Source organism: Lactuca sativa, chromosome 5 (genome assembly GCF_002870075.4).
Source record: "Lactuca sativa cultivar Salinas chromosome 5, Lsat_Salinas_v11, whole genome shotgun sequence".
Taxonomy (NCBI): domain Eukaryota; kingdom Viridiplantae; phylum Streptophyta; class Magnoliopsida; order Asterales; family Asteraceae; genus Lactuca; species Lactuca sativa.
Genome location: NC_056627.2, coordinates 209930207 through 209946694, shown reverse-complemented (window position 1 = coordinate 209946694; position 16488 = coordinate 209930207). Strand labels below are relative to the sequence as shown.

Below are 16488 nucleotides of genomic sequence, written 5' to 3'. Positions count from 1 at the left end.
GCATCTCATCCCTTTGTTCGGCTAACATAGCCCGAATCATGGCTTGCACCCCAGCCATCATTATTGGTTCTGGTGCTGCTGCTACAACATGTATTTGCTCAATCATTGGTGGTTGATTCCTGTTTTCATCCGCGTTTCCAACGCCACTCCTGGTTCTTACCATTTTTGATCTACACACCGAATAAGGTGAAATTAGATCCTCATCCACGATAGATAATTAAATCATCCTTATCACTCCGAAACATTTACATGCTAGTTCTAATACCGTAGACATACGCTTAGAATCCTAAACACATAAGGTTTCCAGATCCGGTCAGCAACAGACCATAGATCCAAACAAATAATATCATATATGGAAAACATATAACATTTAGCACATAAAACCATTTTAGGCAATTTTCCTAAAATATACTAGTGCTCTTGTCTAAAATATGGTAGACACTCATCTCACAATCATCGCTTAGCATTCTAAGTTTAAGTCTAGAAATCCTACAAATTCCTAGTTCGCTTAAACTAATGCTCTGATACCAACTGTGACATCCCCAAAATCACGGCCAAAAAAGACCGGTTTCATTTATGCTTTTAAAATAATTTCAGAGTAAATCCTTTTGATTTAAAAGAGTTGCGGAATTTGTTCCCAAAACAAAATATGATAAAATAAAGTTTATCAAAGCATTTCATCAAGAGATGCGTTTTCATTAATTAACAATATTCGGGATGTCATGTTTCGATACAGACCAAAAGCATAAAAAATATAAAATAGACCTTACAACAGTTATTTATAACTACTGATCTATAATCCAAAATCTCTCGTCAAGTCCACCCATTTATACTCTTGTGCCATTACCTGTAATGCAAAGAAAACAAAGTAGGTCAAGCTTGGGAGCCTGGTGAGCATGTAGGGTTTTCAACCCACAATAATACATTTATTATATTAAATTATCAAACAATCAACCCAAATACTCATTCCCATTATCTCCTTTATTTCTTAAGGATTTACCCTAAGACTCAACTATCCTTTATCCATTTATTCCTAAGGATTGACCTAAGGAATTGACACAAAGTCCACCACTGCCAAGGTCCACAAATTACGATTGGTAAACACTTAGTTCAACCTACTTAACAAACACCTAGTTCTAACACTCCTAGTGAACAATTAATTCAAAACATCTGGTGAATACTTAGTTCTAAAACACTTAGTGAACACACTCAGTGAAACAACACCAAGTGAACACATCTAGTTCAAAAATACTTAATGAACACATTGAGTCCAAAAATACCAAGTGAACACATAGAGTTTAGAAATAACTAATGAACACATTGAGTTCAAACACCAAGTGAACACGTAGAGTTCAAAAATACCTAATGAACACATTGAGTTCAAACACCAAGTGAACACGTAGAGTTCAAAAATACCCAATGAACACATTGAGTTCAAAAATACTTATTATTTCGTCTCACATCAACTATTTCATCTACCCATGTTGTACCCAACATATTTGTAGATGCAAACACATATACAATTTAAATCTTTTAAAACATGTATAAAACATTATTTCAACATCTATCTCAAGTAAATAAACATTGTATAAATACCTAGCACGTACTTCATAGCAAATACTTCATATCTATGCGGTAGAAGAAAATGAATATACATTCACACATATAACAAAAAAATATACACATAACACGTATTTTGTATAAAATACTTTGTATTTATGCGTTAGAAGAAAGTAACCACACACTCACTTGATTAGAAGATGATCGGACAACACTACGGCTTGTAAAAGTAGTATTCTTCGGTAGATCTGGAAGATCTTCACAAAAATCGGCTTCTCGCGGGCAGAGCTTCGACTCGGGAATCGCACTTCTCAGGATCTTCGGGACCTCGGGACTTGCTTCGGGGCTCGGGAATGATACCGGGGCTTCGGGATAATTCTTGCACGAAAAACGATGCAAAACGCGAGAAAAAGGGAAGAAATGAGCAATGAACTCGGTTGCTCTCGACCTCCTTTTATAGGGGCTGGAACTTCAAGTTACGCTGGGCGTAACGACGATAAGGTCGCTGACTCCCCCAAGGATAATATCGGTTAATATATATTTAAATTAAATATCAAAAATATTTAATAAACTTCAAAAATTCATATCTTCCTCATACGAACTCCGTTTTCGACGTTCTTTATATCCTCGCGTAGGTGAGACTACGCTCTACAACTTCCGTTTAGACTCCGAAGGCAAATTTTGAATTTATTTTTATTATTTATTTTTAGAAGGCCGGGACAGGAAAACTTCGTTATAAAATCATAACTTCTTTATCTGACGTCCGTTTTCTCCTATGTTTTCATCGTTTCACTACAATTAACGAGATATTCGATTCTCGTTTAGATTGTTTCGGCTAAAAACCGCTCGGTCTCAAATCGAGTATTCGGGCTGCATACTGCTAAGTCGAAACTTCGAAAAATCATAACTTCCTCATACGAAGTCAGATTTGGGCGTTCTTTTTATGCACGCTCACGGTTTAACGTATTCTACAAATTTCATTTAGATTTCTAAGGCTAAATATCGCTCTAACGTAAATTCACTTTTTACGTCGCGTTGTGTCGTGCCAGTTCTGTCGCGAAACTTCTACAGGTCATAACTTCTTCGTTATAACTCGGATTTCGGTGTTCTTTATATGTACGGAATCCTTGTAACATATACTACAACTTAGTTAAGATTATTCATTCTAAATAATCTTCTATCAAAAATTCATTTTTGACGCTTATCGTCTCTAAATTGACTAGCCCTGATCTACGGGCGTTACACGGGGTCAAGGACCCGATTGCAGCAATGAGTTGGCTATCTAATGTGGAGGGTTGTTTCTTCACCAGATCATGCCTAGAGGACCATAAAATTAAGTTCACCTTGAACCTTCTTCTTTGGGGCGTGAAGGACTGGTGGACGCTAGTGACTGGTGCTTATTCTCTTATGGAGAAGGTCGTAGTGACTTGGTCGCGATTTACTGATATATTCTGCACCGAGTATGGGTCCCCTGGTTAAGAGGGAGAGGTTGGCTTAGGATTATCTGCCATAGAAGCAGAAGACAGAGTCGGTGGCAAACATCACCAAGATGTTCACGACGAGAGCCCTTTTCTGCCCTGAGTATGCTGTTTCAGAGTATGTTTAAATGTCCTGCTACTTGAGCATGCTTAAGATGGAGATTTGTGAGTTTGCGTCTACCCAAATGTACTGTTCTGTCTCCAAGCTACAATATTTTTCTCGTATGAGGGAGATTGAGATTGTGACCTAGACGAGAGAGAGGAGTCAGACCCCGATCCAGACGCAGCTGACAACAAAGCGGTTCAAACACACTGATTCACGATATAAAGGTCATAGGGGCCGCAATTATGGCAATTTCGAGAATATGCATGAGGGAACATGATGATCAGCGACAAGATGCCACAAATATGGCAGGGAGGGGCATATTGTTGTGGATTGTCATCAACATGCCCTAATGTTGAGCACCAGGATATGCTACCACTATGATCGGGTTAGCCATGTAAAGTCTAACTGTCCCTTCCATGCTGCAAGGCTAGTGTAGGTTCCAACGTTGGCTACTTTGAGGATTATGGAAAAATGCCAGGGGTAGGCTGAGGCCCCAAACACCAGGGGTTGTGCTTTTCAGCTCACAACAGAGGAGGCCAGGGGGATGCATAGTGTCGTTACTGGTATGTGTTCATTTGTTTTATGTTTAGTTATTTCATGTATGTTCATGCTTGTAACTTTGATAGGTAACTTCATAATGAATTATTTTCTTGCTCTTGTGCTTTTTGACTCAGGTGCGAATCGGTCATTTGTATCTTAGTATTTCAGCAGGGACTTTAGCGTGAGTCTTGGAGAGTTTGAGTGTCTTTTGCGGGGTTCCATCACCAAAGAGATCGAGATTTATGCTTAGATTATTTTTCAGGATTGTACTTTGGAGATTTTTGGGGTGCCTTATCTGATTGATTTGATTCCCATCCCTATGGGGGGCATGTGCGTGATTGTAAGGATGGATTGGTTGAGCAGATGTAGAGCCTTGATCGATTGTGAGAGGAAACTGGTGGTGGTTCTAACCCGAAGTGGGGGAGAACTGGCTATTTATGGAGAGGGTACCAGGGTTGGTTCAGCTTTCTGTTCGACTTCCAGGGCTTGGCAGCATCTTCAACATTGGTTTTTTGTTTATCTCATATATGTTGCTGACACTGGGGATAATGGTAGAGTTTCAGTTTTAGATGTGCTAGTTGATAGTGAAGAATCGTTACCCACTCCCTAGGATTGATGATATTTTCGATCAGTTGCAGGCTGCATCTTGGTTCTCCAAGATTGATCTGAGTTCTAGTTAGCACTAAATTTGATTCAGGGAGGAGGACATGGAGAAGACAGTGTTCCAAACTCGTTATGGTCACTACAAGTTTACGATGATGTCAGTTGAACTCACCAAAGCACCTATAATGTTGATGGATCTGGTGAATTGAGTATGCAGGCCGATGCTCGACCAATCCATTATCATTTTCATAGATGATATCCGGGCCTACTCCAAGTTCAAGGAGCAAAACGAGGAGCATCTTAGAGAGCTACTTGGAGTACCAAGGCACGAGAGGCTTTATGCCAAATTCTCCAAGTGTTAGTTTTGGTTACAAGTGGTATAGTTTCTGGGACAACTCGTCAATTAGAATGGGATCTTGGTCAATCTGGTGAAGATTTAGGTAGTGATGCAAATGGGAGGTCCCAAAGTCTCCATATGAGATTATAAGTTTTTTTAGGTTTGGCTAGTTATTATCGTAGATTCATTCAGGATTTCTCCAAGATTGTTGTTCCTCTTACTCGCCTGACGAAGAAGAGTGCATATTTTCCTTGGGGCCTGAGCAGCAAGCTGCATTTGAGACTCTGAGGAGGAAGTATTGTGAGGCCCCAATTTTATCCATTCCTTAGGGTGTTGAGGATTTTGTATAATTTTTTGTTGCGTTCATCATAGTTTTAGGGGTGGTACTCATGCAGTAGGATAGAGTCATATCCTATGCATCCAACCAATAGAAGCCTTATGAGACTAGGTATCTGACACATGATTTGAAGTTGGGGCAGTGGTATTTGCCCTCAAGATTTAGTGACATTATCTCTATGGGGTCCGATGTACTATCTACACATATTACAAGAGTTTGATATATCTTATGGATTAGCCAAATCTGAACATGAGAAAGCACAGATGGCTTGACGTGGTCAAGGATTATGACTGCGAGATTCTTTATTATCCGGGAAAGGCTTGTGGTCGTCGACGCCTTAAGCCGCAAGATGGCTAGTGCTACTGTCATGGAGCATTATTTGACGATGACCATCGACTCCTCATTATTAGATGTAATTAGAGATGCTCGGACTGAGGGAGTGTAGAGAGAAAATTAGAAGAAGGAGAGGATCAAAGGTGAGATTGACAGATTTCTACAGATAGTCCCAGACTTTTCACCTGGTGCGTTCGGGTTTTGGTCCTATTTTCGGGTGAGGTCCGACATATAGTATTGGAGGAAGCTCATAAGTCCAGGTTCTTGATTCACCCTAGAGCCACAAAGATGTATCGGGACTTAAGACTTAGTTACTGGTGGCCATGTATGAAGCGGGAGATTGCATGGTACACAGAGAAATGCTTGACCTATTGGATGGTCAAGGCAGAGCACCAAAGGTCATATGGAAATTGCAACCCTTAGATATTTCCATGTGGAAATTGGAACAAATCACTGTGGATTTCATCACCAAGTTGTAGAGGACGGCCAAGAGATTTGACACTATTTGGGTCATTGTTGACCGTTTGACCAAGAGTGCCTATTTTCTCGTTGTTCAAGAGAGTTCTTTGGCCGAGAAATTGGCCGATGTGTATGTACAAAAGATTTTCGCTCGCCATGGTATGCCATTTTCTATCATGTGTGACTGTGATGTACGGTTCACCTTTCGGTTTTGGCAGAGATTTCACGAGTAATTGGGTACTACACAACATTTCAACACACCTTATCACCCTCATACTGACAGTCAGAGTGAGAGGACCATTTAGACACTCGAGGATATGTTGAGGGCTTGTGTCATTGATTTTGGTGGGACTTGGGATTCCTACTTTCCCCTAGCTGATTTTTCTTACAACAACAACTATCACTCCAGTATTGATGCACCACCATATGAGCTTCTCTATGAGAGGAAGTGTCGTACACCAGTTTGCTAGGGAGATATCGGTCATAGGGTTACGGGGAGGACTAAAGTGATCCTCCAGTCGATGGATCTCATCCAACAGATCAGGAAGAGATTACAGGCGGATCAGAGCCGACAAAAGAGTTATGCTGACTGGCGACAATCCGAGTTGGAGTTCCAAGTTGGAGATATGGTTTTACTGAAGGTATCATCCTAGAAGGGTATTATATGCTTCAGGGAAAGAGGAAAATTGGGTCCCCGATTTATCGGACCATTTCAAGTAGTAGCAAGGGTAGGCAATGTGGCTTACCTATTGGATCTGCATGGGTAGATTAGTCAGATTCACAACACCTTCCATGTTTCTCAGCTTCGGAAGTGTGTGGTTGACGATTTAGTAGTGGTTCACTTGGATGACATTCAAGTGGATGAGTGCCTGAATTGTGTGGAGAGACCGATGGCTATTTTGGATAGAAACACGAAGACCTTGTGCAACAAGATGGTACCTTTTTCAAGGTCCATTGGCAGTTTAGGAAGGGTTCCGAGTGGATCTTGGAGCCGGGTTAGAGACGCGTGTGAAACATCCCAAAAGTATGACCCAAAAATTTTCATTTTTAAAATAAATAATACAGTAATCCAAAATGTTGGCATACAACCAAGATACATCAAAGTGTATCACTACATTACAAAATATCAGAGTAAGTCACAAAATGCGGAATAAGGTCCGGCCTTGGGCCTCACCCGACATCGATTCCCACTCTGTTTACAGATCTGTCAATCACCAGGCCCCGCTTGACATCGGGCCCCTCCCGATACACATATAATCACATAAACATATAATCATACTAACACATGTGATAATCAAAAAGATACTAACATACAATATAGTCATCGAGCCTCGTCCGACATCGATCCACGCTCGGTACACATACCAATGCATATACATGTAAGAGTCACGTAGACATCTAACATCCTAACATAATAAACTATGGGCCAGAATTGGTGCCTTTGACCAGCTAAAAACAGTGAGGAAACTCACCTCTAAATCTAAACAATAATTGATGTGGTCCTGACTCTGAATCTCAGCTCTAACCAACGCCTAAGCGTCAAAAAGACAACTTCTCCAAAATAATCCAGAATACCCAAAATACCTCTAAGGGTTAAACTAGGTCAAACAGTCAAAAAGTCAAGAAGAGCCAACTCAGCTGTTTGCCACGTCGTGGTAGCCCTTTACCACATCGTGACATCGAATACGACAAAATAGTTGCGACCAGCCCCGCCACCATGTCGTGGTGGCCTTCCCACGCTGTGGTAACTGGATTTTTAGCAGTGTAACGCATTCATCCATTTTCTTCGATCCTAAAGGGTTTCCAACTTAGATATGGTCCATAATAGGGTCTAAATGGATAAAGTTTCCAACTTTATCCAATAGAACCCTCCAAAGTGTATAGATCCCAACTTTAAGGTACAAAACACTACATGGATTAAGCAATATTCACTCAATCCTTAAGGGTACTTGTCTAAACCATGAGAGTTTCTAACACCAAACACACCATAAAAACCAGTTCTTTTCAGACATGCATGTTTTGAACTCTTGTTAGGTCAAAATTATGTTAAAAGGGCCAAGATTCCATGTATGGCCTTAAAACTCAAATCTAAATCAGATCCAAACATTCAAATGCTCCAAATAGCCTAGAGATTCATAAATTTGCAAGACTTATGAGATTCATCCTTCCAAAGCATCAAGGCATAGAGAGAAGTGGACAAAATCCAAAGATATGTCAACTAACTCATCAAGATAAAGACTTTATACCTCCTTGAGATGCTTGAGGAAGATAAAATCCTGGACCCATGTTGCTTTGGACTCCCAGTATGATCTTCCACCACCTTCTTCCTTCACAAGCACCAAACACACACACACACTTTAAGGCTAAAACTCACACAATGGATCTAGGGTTGCAAGGGACGATTTAGAGAGATGGAGGCTGATGGGAGGGAGACTATGAGAGGTTAAGGAGTTTAAATAGGGCTCATCCTCTAAATTTTAGGGTTTTTTCCAACATCCGCCATCACATTATGGCAAAATCACCACGTCGTGGTGGTTCATTAAACTCTCGCGGCCCAAAAGCTTATCGCCACGTCATGGTGAGGCTTCACCATTTCGTGGCCGAAAAAGAAATCATACATAATCAAAAATAATTTCATATCTATAATCAAGTGTTACAGTGTGAGCATTATCCGGATCTATTTTCAGCTAAGGATTTTATGGACGAAATCTAGTCTAAGTGGGGGGAGAATTGTAGCACCGAGTTCAGGTAATCATTTTGTTAAGTTATTAAACTAAATTTTTGGGTTCAAACTTAGCTCATGTCGTGAGCACTTACATGTCATAACGTAAGGTGGCCTCTCAATAATGTGCATGAATTTAGAGGTCATGACGTGACCATGTATGGGTCACAATGAGAGACCTGGATGTGAGTCAAACCCAAATTTTGGGGGAGTTATCATGTATTTAAATGAAGTGAGGGCTAGACTTAGCCCACCCTCAACCTGCATCAACTCCTTGCACCCCCCCCCCCCCCCCATTGTAGCCTTAATCCTTTATAGTTGATTTTGAGTTTATTTGTGGTGATTTCTAGCAAAGAAGAAGAAGCAGAAGAGCATTTGGTACACCATCTCAGCTTGCAAGCCTCACCGTCATCCTTTCTCACCTTCTGGACCCTTGTAAGTAATCAAAGTTCATTGGTTTATGATTCCAGTTAATTAGATCTAGGTTTTCCATGGTTTTTCTTCATGTTTTGTCTTTTGAGAGTGTTGGGGTTCCATAAAGTTGCCAACTTTATGGATCCCCATGGTCCTTTTGTGGATTAAGGTCATGGATCTAGAGTTTTATAGAACTTTGAGCTTTTACATAAGATCGTTGTCCCGATTTTACACCATTTTAGACCTTTCTTGTGTTTGAGGCATGTATTGGCCATGCATATCTAAAAATCCATGATTTTAGTGATGTTTTGAAGTAGATAAGACATTCTGGAAGTTTTATTTGTGTGTCTGAAAGGATTAGGAGCTTTATACATCAAGATGTCTAAAGCACTTCTCATGGCGTGAACACTTGGATGTCAAGACGTGAGAATGATTATCCGCGACTGTTTAGTCTTATTAGGTCACGACATTTCCAACATGTGGTCACGCAGTGATGACTGGATGTGTGACTTCAAATGGAGATTTCGACCTTTGACCGTTGACTGTTGACTTTGACCATTGACCAAGTTTAACTTTAGGTTAAATGTAGTAATTTGAGCAGTTGATTGAGGCTTCGTCCTTGTTTGTTGTATAGGTGACCTGTAGAGTCGGTATTTGGAGCAGTGATCAATACAACTATCATTTGGACTTTGAAGTGATTTTTCTCACTGTATTCGTGGGTTAAAGGCACCAATGCCGACCCACTAGGTTATGTTATGTATCCTGGTATATAGGATGATGTTATGTTGTAGTTATCTATTAGATTGGTAGATCTATATGATCACCTGCACTTGCAGGTTACTGTTTATCTATTGCATATGTCGACATAGTGAGGTTGGGTTGAGGTGATACTGCTTTACGCAGATGCTAACAAACTCAGGAGAAATCCAGACATAAGCTTAGGGTCGGCAGGGCAATCCAGACTTATGATGTGGGCTCGGGAGCAATCCAGACATAAGCTGAGGGTCGAAAGGGTAATCTAAACTTATGTTGTGGGCTCAGGGGTAATCCAGTTCGATGATTGTGGACCCAACATTCATGTTTATGTATTTATATGTTCTGTTGTGTCAGGTATCTTGGGGGAAGCTCACTAAGCTTTGGCTTACAGGTTTACTTTATGGTTTCAGGTACATTTGAGGATAAAGGCAAGACGAAGGTGTGATTGTGCACATCATTTTATGTGTTGTTTATAATCTTTCTAATATCATGTAAATGGATCTTTGGTGTTTTGTTAAAATGATCTTAAAATAATAGTTATTTTTAAAATTGCTTTCGTTGCCGCTTAAAAATATTTTATAAAAATGATCGTTTTTAGCTTTCTAAAACCCATCACATCATACTCTCCACCATTGACCACCAAATACTATAGCTTCGGTGTTCTTCATTTATGCAAAATCATAAAATAGATGCTAATTCACAAAGCAATACTATATGGAAAATACAAAATGCATTCATTTACTTCAATGTTTATTCTAGATTCAGGTAAACCACAAAATCATAGGCAAAATCAAAAGCAAATCAAAACCCCATAAATTAGTTATGACATGAACATCATCTTCATCTTTGTTTAGGTTTCATTAATTCCTGAAACACTAAAACTATCAAGTTATAAGTTCATTAATCTTAAAGCACCAAATCAAATAAATTTAAGAACCACAAAAGAAAAAACAAAATAAAATCCAAAAAGTGGTTGCGTTTTTGGAAATAACAAATCTACAACTACCACTTACAAAAATCTGGATCAAATCCGTGCATGGGGCGTGTGCGATGACAACAAATGGTGGCAATGCGATTACAAGAGGTGACAACCGTGAGATTAATATAACAAGTTAACAGAGTTAGCTTGATGATCCATTGATGGAAAATTTGAAAACAGCTGGATGCGACCAATCAACTTTTTAAAACTTGGACCAAAACTATAAATTTGACCAAAGTATAAAGACCATTTTTGTAATTTATTCTATTTATTATTTTGAAAACATGACATGTGAGGAAACCTAGAAAACGGACATTTGAGGGCATGCGGAGGAGAGGTGATAAAATAAGTAGTTAGATGTGAATTGTACATTTTTTTTTTCTAATTTCCATAACAAAGTAATAAATAGCATAAATGCCCGTTTTCTAGGTTTCCTCACATGCCCTCAAATGCCCGTTTTCTAGGTTTGTGGATGAAGGTAAGAGAGAGAGAGAGAGAGAGAGAGAGAGAGAGAGAGAGAGAGAGAGAGAGAGAGAGAATTTTCTTAATTTTTTAATATCATTTTTTAATTATAAAAATAGATAAAAAATGAAAGAAAAATGAAAATGAAATACTTCAAGGGTATTTTAGTCTTTTCAGTTGTCTAAGGGACCAAAACTACAAGCAAACCAGCTCAAAAGGACCATCAATCAAAAAAAATCGTGGTTTGGACTAAAACCCCAAAAAAATGCATACCACAGGACCATTTTTGCAGTTTTGTCTCTACAAAATATGAATTTGTATCTATTTTAGGTTGCGTTGGCAACTACTTCCATGAACATCAAAATTCTTACCAAGACCCATATCTTTTTAATTACTGATTTGCATACTCTCAAAATATTATTTAGATCGGCCAAAACGCATTCTATTATGGATGAGGCTTCTCTCTATTTTCATAAAACCCAAAAGTTATACCATTTTTTCCTACTAAAAATGTGGGAACTAAATGCCTAATCACATTTACCTCTTTCTTTCCATAAAACGAAAAAACCATATCTATTCATACTTATAGATATCCATTTTATCAGTTTAATTCTCACAACCTATATAAGAGCTTATTTATTTTCTTTATGGTTTTAATTTTTGTTATCTATCTAATTTCTTTTTAAATTGTTGTCTTGGTATGTCTATATAACTATAAACACTAAATTATAAAATTAATGTAAAATGTTTAATATCCAATAAAAAAAAATGGTCTACATTAACTTCAGATTTGGGTCCACAAGTAAAAAAAATTTACCCCAAATTTTCTTAGTCCATCCTTGATTTTAGGATAAAAAATGTTGCATCTTAAAGTAACATGTTTAATGTTTAAGAGGTTGAAACGTGATTGTCCATTGTATAACTCGAATTTGTTGCATAAATTGATATAAAAGTTACACTTTTGCATAAATCGGTAAAAAAATCCATAAAATCTATTGTACATATACATATTTATATTTAATCTTTGTCATATACTAACATACAACATAATCATATATTTTATATTAAATTTTACTTTGTTACATAAGTTACAAGAAGTAATATTATTACATGGAACACTAAAATAATTGGAGTGATGAAGTATCGAAGTGGTCCAAACTCCAAACAGAAAGTCTTAGAAACTCTCTCTCGTCCCTTCTTCTGTTTTCTCTCTTTCCCCTATTGCTCCATGATCCATCCCTCAATTGTGTGAAATTACCAAATTAGACATACAAAAGAGAGAAAGAGAAGTGGGTCTCTATCACTCTTACAAAATCACCCAACGGATTTCTTCCATTTTTATATCTTTTCCTATCTCGTGACTCCATTCTCTCTCTATGTCTCTGTGTGTGTGTGTGTGTTATTGCAATCGTGGATGCCCATAAAATGTGATCTAGATTAGATATTTTGATGTTCTTTTGGGTAAACCCAACTCAGAATCTTTTGAATTTTTGTGTTTTGTTCGTTCATCTGTCACAATGCACACCTACAATTTGTATAAATTATGCTTACTTTCCCGATTTCGCTAAATTCTGAGAAGTGGAAAAGTTCTTACACCCATGACACAATTCTGCAAACGAATTGAATGTTGATTTGGTGACATTTTGTGGGTTTTAGGAAAAGGGTTTCTCTCTCGTATCTTTCTTATTGTAGAATATTATATAAATCTTTAGTTGGATTTTTCCTCATATTCTACAGGAACCCAATATTTGTTTATTCAGAAAAACAAGCACTTTTTAGGGTTTATAGGGTTCATTGTCTTTCTTTGTTTTAACTCTAAAATATCTTTCATCATTTCCACTTGTTTGATCTCAATTCTCCTTTTACTTCTTGTGACTGAATGTCTGAATCGAGTTTCTAGTTTTTGAATTCAAAAATGTCTCAGAATAAAATCTGGGGTTTGTTTTTTGTCAAATGAAGAATGAAATACATGAATTTGGTAGTTAATTGAAGTTGAAAAACAGAAAAATCAAAATGTCATCGTGTTTAAGTAGAGGTACAGGAAGGGCTTATGGATTTGATCTTGAAAATATCGTTAAATCCTCATCTGCTACTTCTATGAGAACTTCACATTCATCTTCTCCGTCTTCAAATCTCTCAGAATCAAGCAACTCTCCAATGGCTGTCTGCACTCGAAAGCCCAGAACCCAACGAAAAAGACCCAATCAAACTTACAATGAAGCAGCTGCCCTTCTCTCCACAGCTTGTCCCACCATTTTCTCGATCAACAAGAACAACAATAATCAATCGACGTTACCAAACCAACGTTCTTATTTCTTCAATGAACCACCGCAGTTGATTTTGCCCTTTCCGGTGACTGAAAGGCCGATTAAGATGAAACCCAGTTCTTCGATTGAGCTGAAAGACCGGAGTCCAATCGACTCCAATTCTAATTCAATGGAACCGAGTGAAGGATATCAGGAAAATTTCGACACTGATTCGATGCTTGATGAGGAAATTGAAGCGGGGATTGATAGTATTATGGGGAAATCGAATTCAATTGTGGGAGGTGATGAAATCTCAAATGCGAAATCTTGTTTCAGTTTCAATTTCGATTTTAATTACAATACTTGTTATGGGTACCCCATGGGGCTTGGATTTGGGGGGAATTTGGAGTTCAATTTCGGATTGGGATTGAGAAATGGGGTGAGGGCGTTGAGGAATGTAGATGAACGGAACTGGTGGAGTTTTCCGGCGGTTAACGTGATGTGTATATCGCCACCGGATTCAGTGAAATTGAAGAAAGCTCCGACTGAAAAGAAGAAGAAAGTGGAGGAATCGATGAAGATGGAATTGGAATTGGGGAATCCGATTCCGGGAGAGAGGAATTTAAGTCTTGAAAATTGGCCAAGGTTATTATTGAAGTTGAATTATGAAAAAGTTTTGAATGCTTGGTCGGATAAAGGGTCGCCGTTGCCGGAAGAAATGTCGGGGTCGGAGTCGCCGGGAAGTGATATTCATGTAAGTGATTTCTTGCTTATTCTCCCGCCAGGAATTCAGTGTAAAGCTCTCAACAGGTTTTTTAATTAAAGTCTGTTTATATAATTTGGATTAACCTTATTATATATATTTTTTATTTCCAGGATTATTTGATTTTGGTAATTGGAGAAAATTAAAAAAATATTTTAATGATCTTATAAATTTAAGTTTAACCACTAAAATGTTATTTTTATTGGGTAAACCATTGAAGTATATATTATTTACTTATTTTTCCAAAAAACAATTACTATAAAATAAATGATATCAATATTAATAATGAGTAAATGATAAAATGACTAGGAAGACTGTTTGCTGGGCGAATTTTCAAAAACTTAATTTTTAAAATTTGAATTTCCAAGAGGCTGAATCATTGAGATGTTCACTTTTAACATTTTGTTTTATTTAAACATCTAAATTGTTATGCGGAATTATAAAAATAATTACTTTATTATTATTTTTTGTTGAATTTAATGTTTATGTTTTATAAAATAACTGAACTGTCTTCTTGAATAATTATAAAAAAATTATATATAAAAATCATACCAAATTCAAATCAAACATAAATCCAAATCAAATATAATTATATTTAAGCTACGAAATCATACTAAAAGAGTAAACGCCAAATAAACTCCACCAAAATCATATAAAAATCCAAATTAAACATAAATATTTTCAAATTCAGAAAATCATACTAAAATCCAAATCAATATAATGATATATATGCATGTTGCTTTTTTCTCTTACTAAAAACCGGATAACTGCAAAAATATATTTTTTTCTTTTATAAATGACCAAAATTTTAAATAACATTTTTTTGGTTATCAAATAAATTAAAACTAGTAACTTTTTTAATATACTTCGTTTTCATGTATCTACAGGCAAGATTGGCTCAAATAGATTTATTTTCAGACAACGGTGGGTTGAGAGAAGCGAGTGTAACCCGTTATAAAGAAAAGCGACGTACACGCCTCTTTTCCAAGAAAATTAGATATCAAGTTCGAAAACTCAATGCTGATCAAAGACCTAGATCTAAGGTATAATTTTTCACCTTTTTATCTAGATCTAATTAATTGCAAGAAAATATAATCCAACTCCAAGTTATAAGTTATATGAATTTAGAATTTATAGTTGTGACTCTTGCATTCTGATACATAGATGATTAAACATGAATGAAATAAAAGGAAAAAATCATGCGTCACCACAATGACATGGACTTGGACTTAATTGTCTTTAATAGTGGCATTATTGAATTTAATGCTTACATTTTGTCACAATGGATATGTGCATTTTGTAGGGGCGATTTGTTAGAAGGCCAAATTCTCCAACTTGTGAGAAACCATGACTACATGAGCAACTACACTTTCCTTTTTGCTATGGACCCCCTTCACTTTTTCTTTTGCGATTCCAACCCATATATTTACATATTTATGAAAAAAAAAATTTAGATGATGAATGAATAGGAAGGGAAGATAGATAGAGAGAGTCCAAAACAATTTTGTTATCTAAGCTCAGTGTATTTTTGTTATATTGTATAATTTTGATATATAGTCAAACTAAATGGATCATATATGATTCATGTGCTTATAGTTCATGACTAATGTATCGATCATATTTTCTAATGACGTTCGTTTGAATGGATTGGTTTCATCTGATGCAAAAAGGTGAATTCAAAATGATTTTGTTTTTCCAAATAATAGGCCAAACTAAATTAATATTCTATATGAACCAACAAAATTATATTTGGTTGAGTAGATTTTTATAATTCAGTTTCAAGTTCCAAAATGAATATATATATATATATATATATATATATATATATATATATATATATTAACAAGCTTAATTTATTTATTTATTAGGTTCAAATTCATAATCCATTTAATAATCTTCCATCTAGGTCAGCTCCAATAAAAAAAGTAAAAAATATTGGCCTACAAAAACTCATAATTGTACAAAATATCGTTAAGTTTTTTTTAACAGTTGATATACATATTCATTAAATCTTATTTTTAAACTATTTATTTTGTCGATAACAAGACTTAAGCCCTTAATATTACAGAAAAAAATTAACCTATTGATACTTCTAGACCTAAGACTATTAAGTTTAATTTGTCAAAGTTTAATATACAAAAAACATCATCAATGTAAAAAAGTAATTGGCCTAAAAACAACATTGATGCGGACAAGCTTAATTTATAAATTTAAATCCATAACTATTTAATAATCTGTTGGTCAACTCGAATAAAATAATAAAAATAATTATCTTAAAAGACTTCATAAATTAATATTATATGTATAAATATAATTTACAATCTTATATAATTTTGTATTATTAACCCTTTATATTTGGTTGAGACATTAACTAATAATCTAGTAAATGCTTA

At 36.4% G+C, this 16488-nt stretch overlaps 1 protein-coding gene across 1 annotated transcript; it reads left to right on the top strand.

The window, feature by feature from the left end:
* The first annotated feature begins 12263 nt into the window (after window positions 1-12263).
* On the top strand, window positions 12264-15751 carry LOC111906150 (protein CHLOROPLAST IMPORT APPARATUS 2). The gene is made up of 3 exons (XM_023901884.3): window positions 12264-14086; window positions 14983-15138; window positions 15399-15751. Exons 1-3 carry the CDS (start codon window positions 13100-13102, stop codon window positions 15444-15446), a joined length of 1191 nt encoding a protein of 396 aa, XP_023757652.1. The 5' UTR covers window positions 12264-13099; the 3' UTR covers window positions 15447-15751.
* Window positions 15752-16488: the final 737 nt, after the last annotated feature.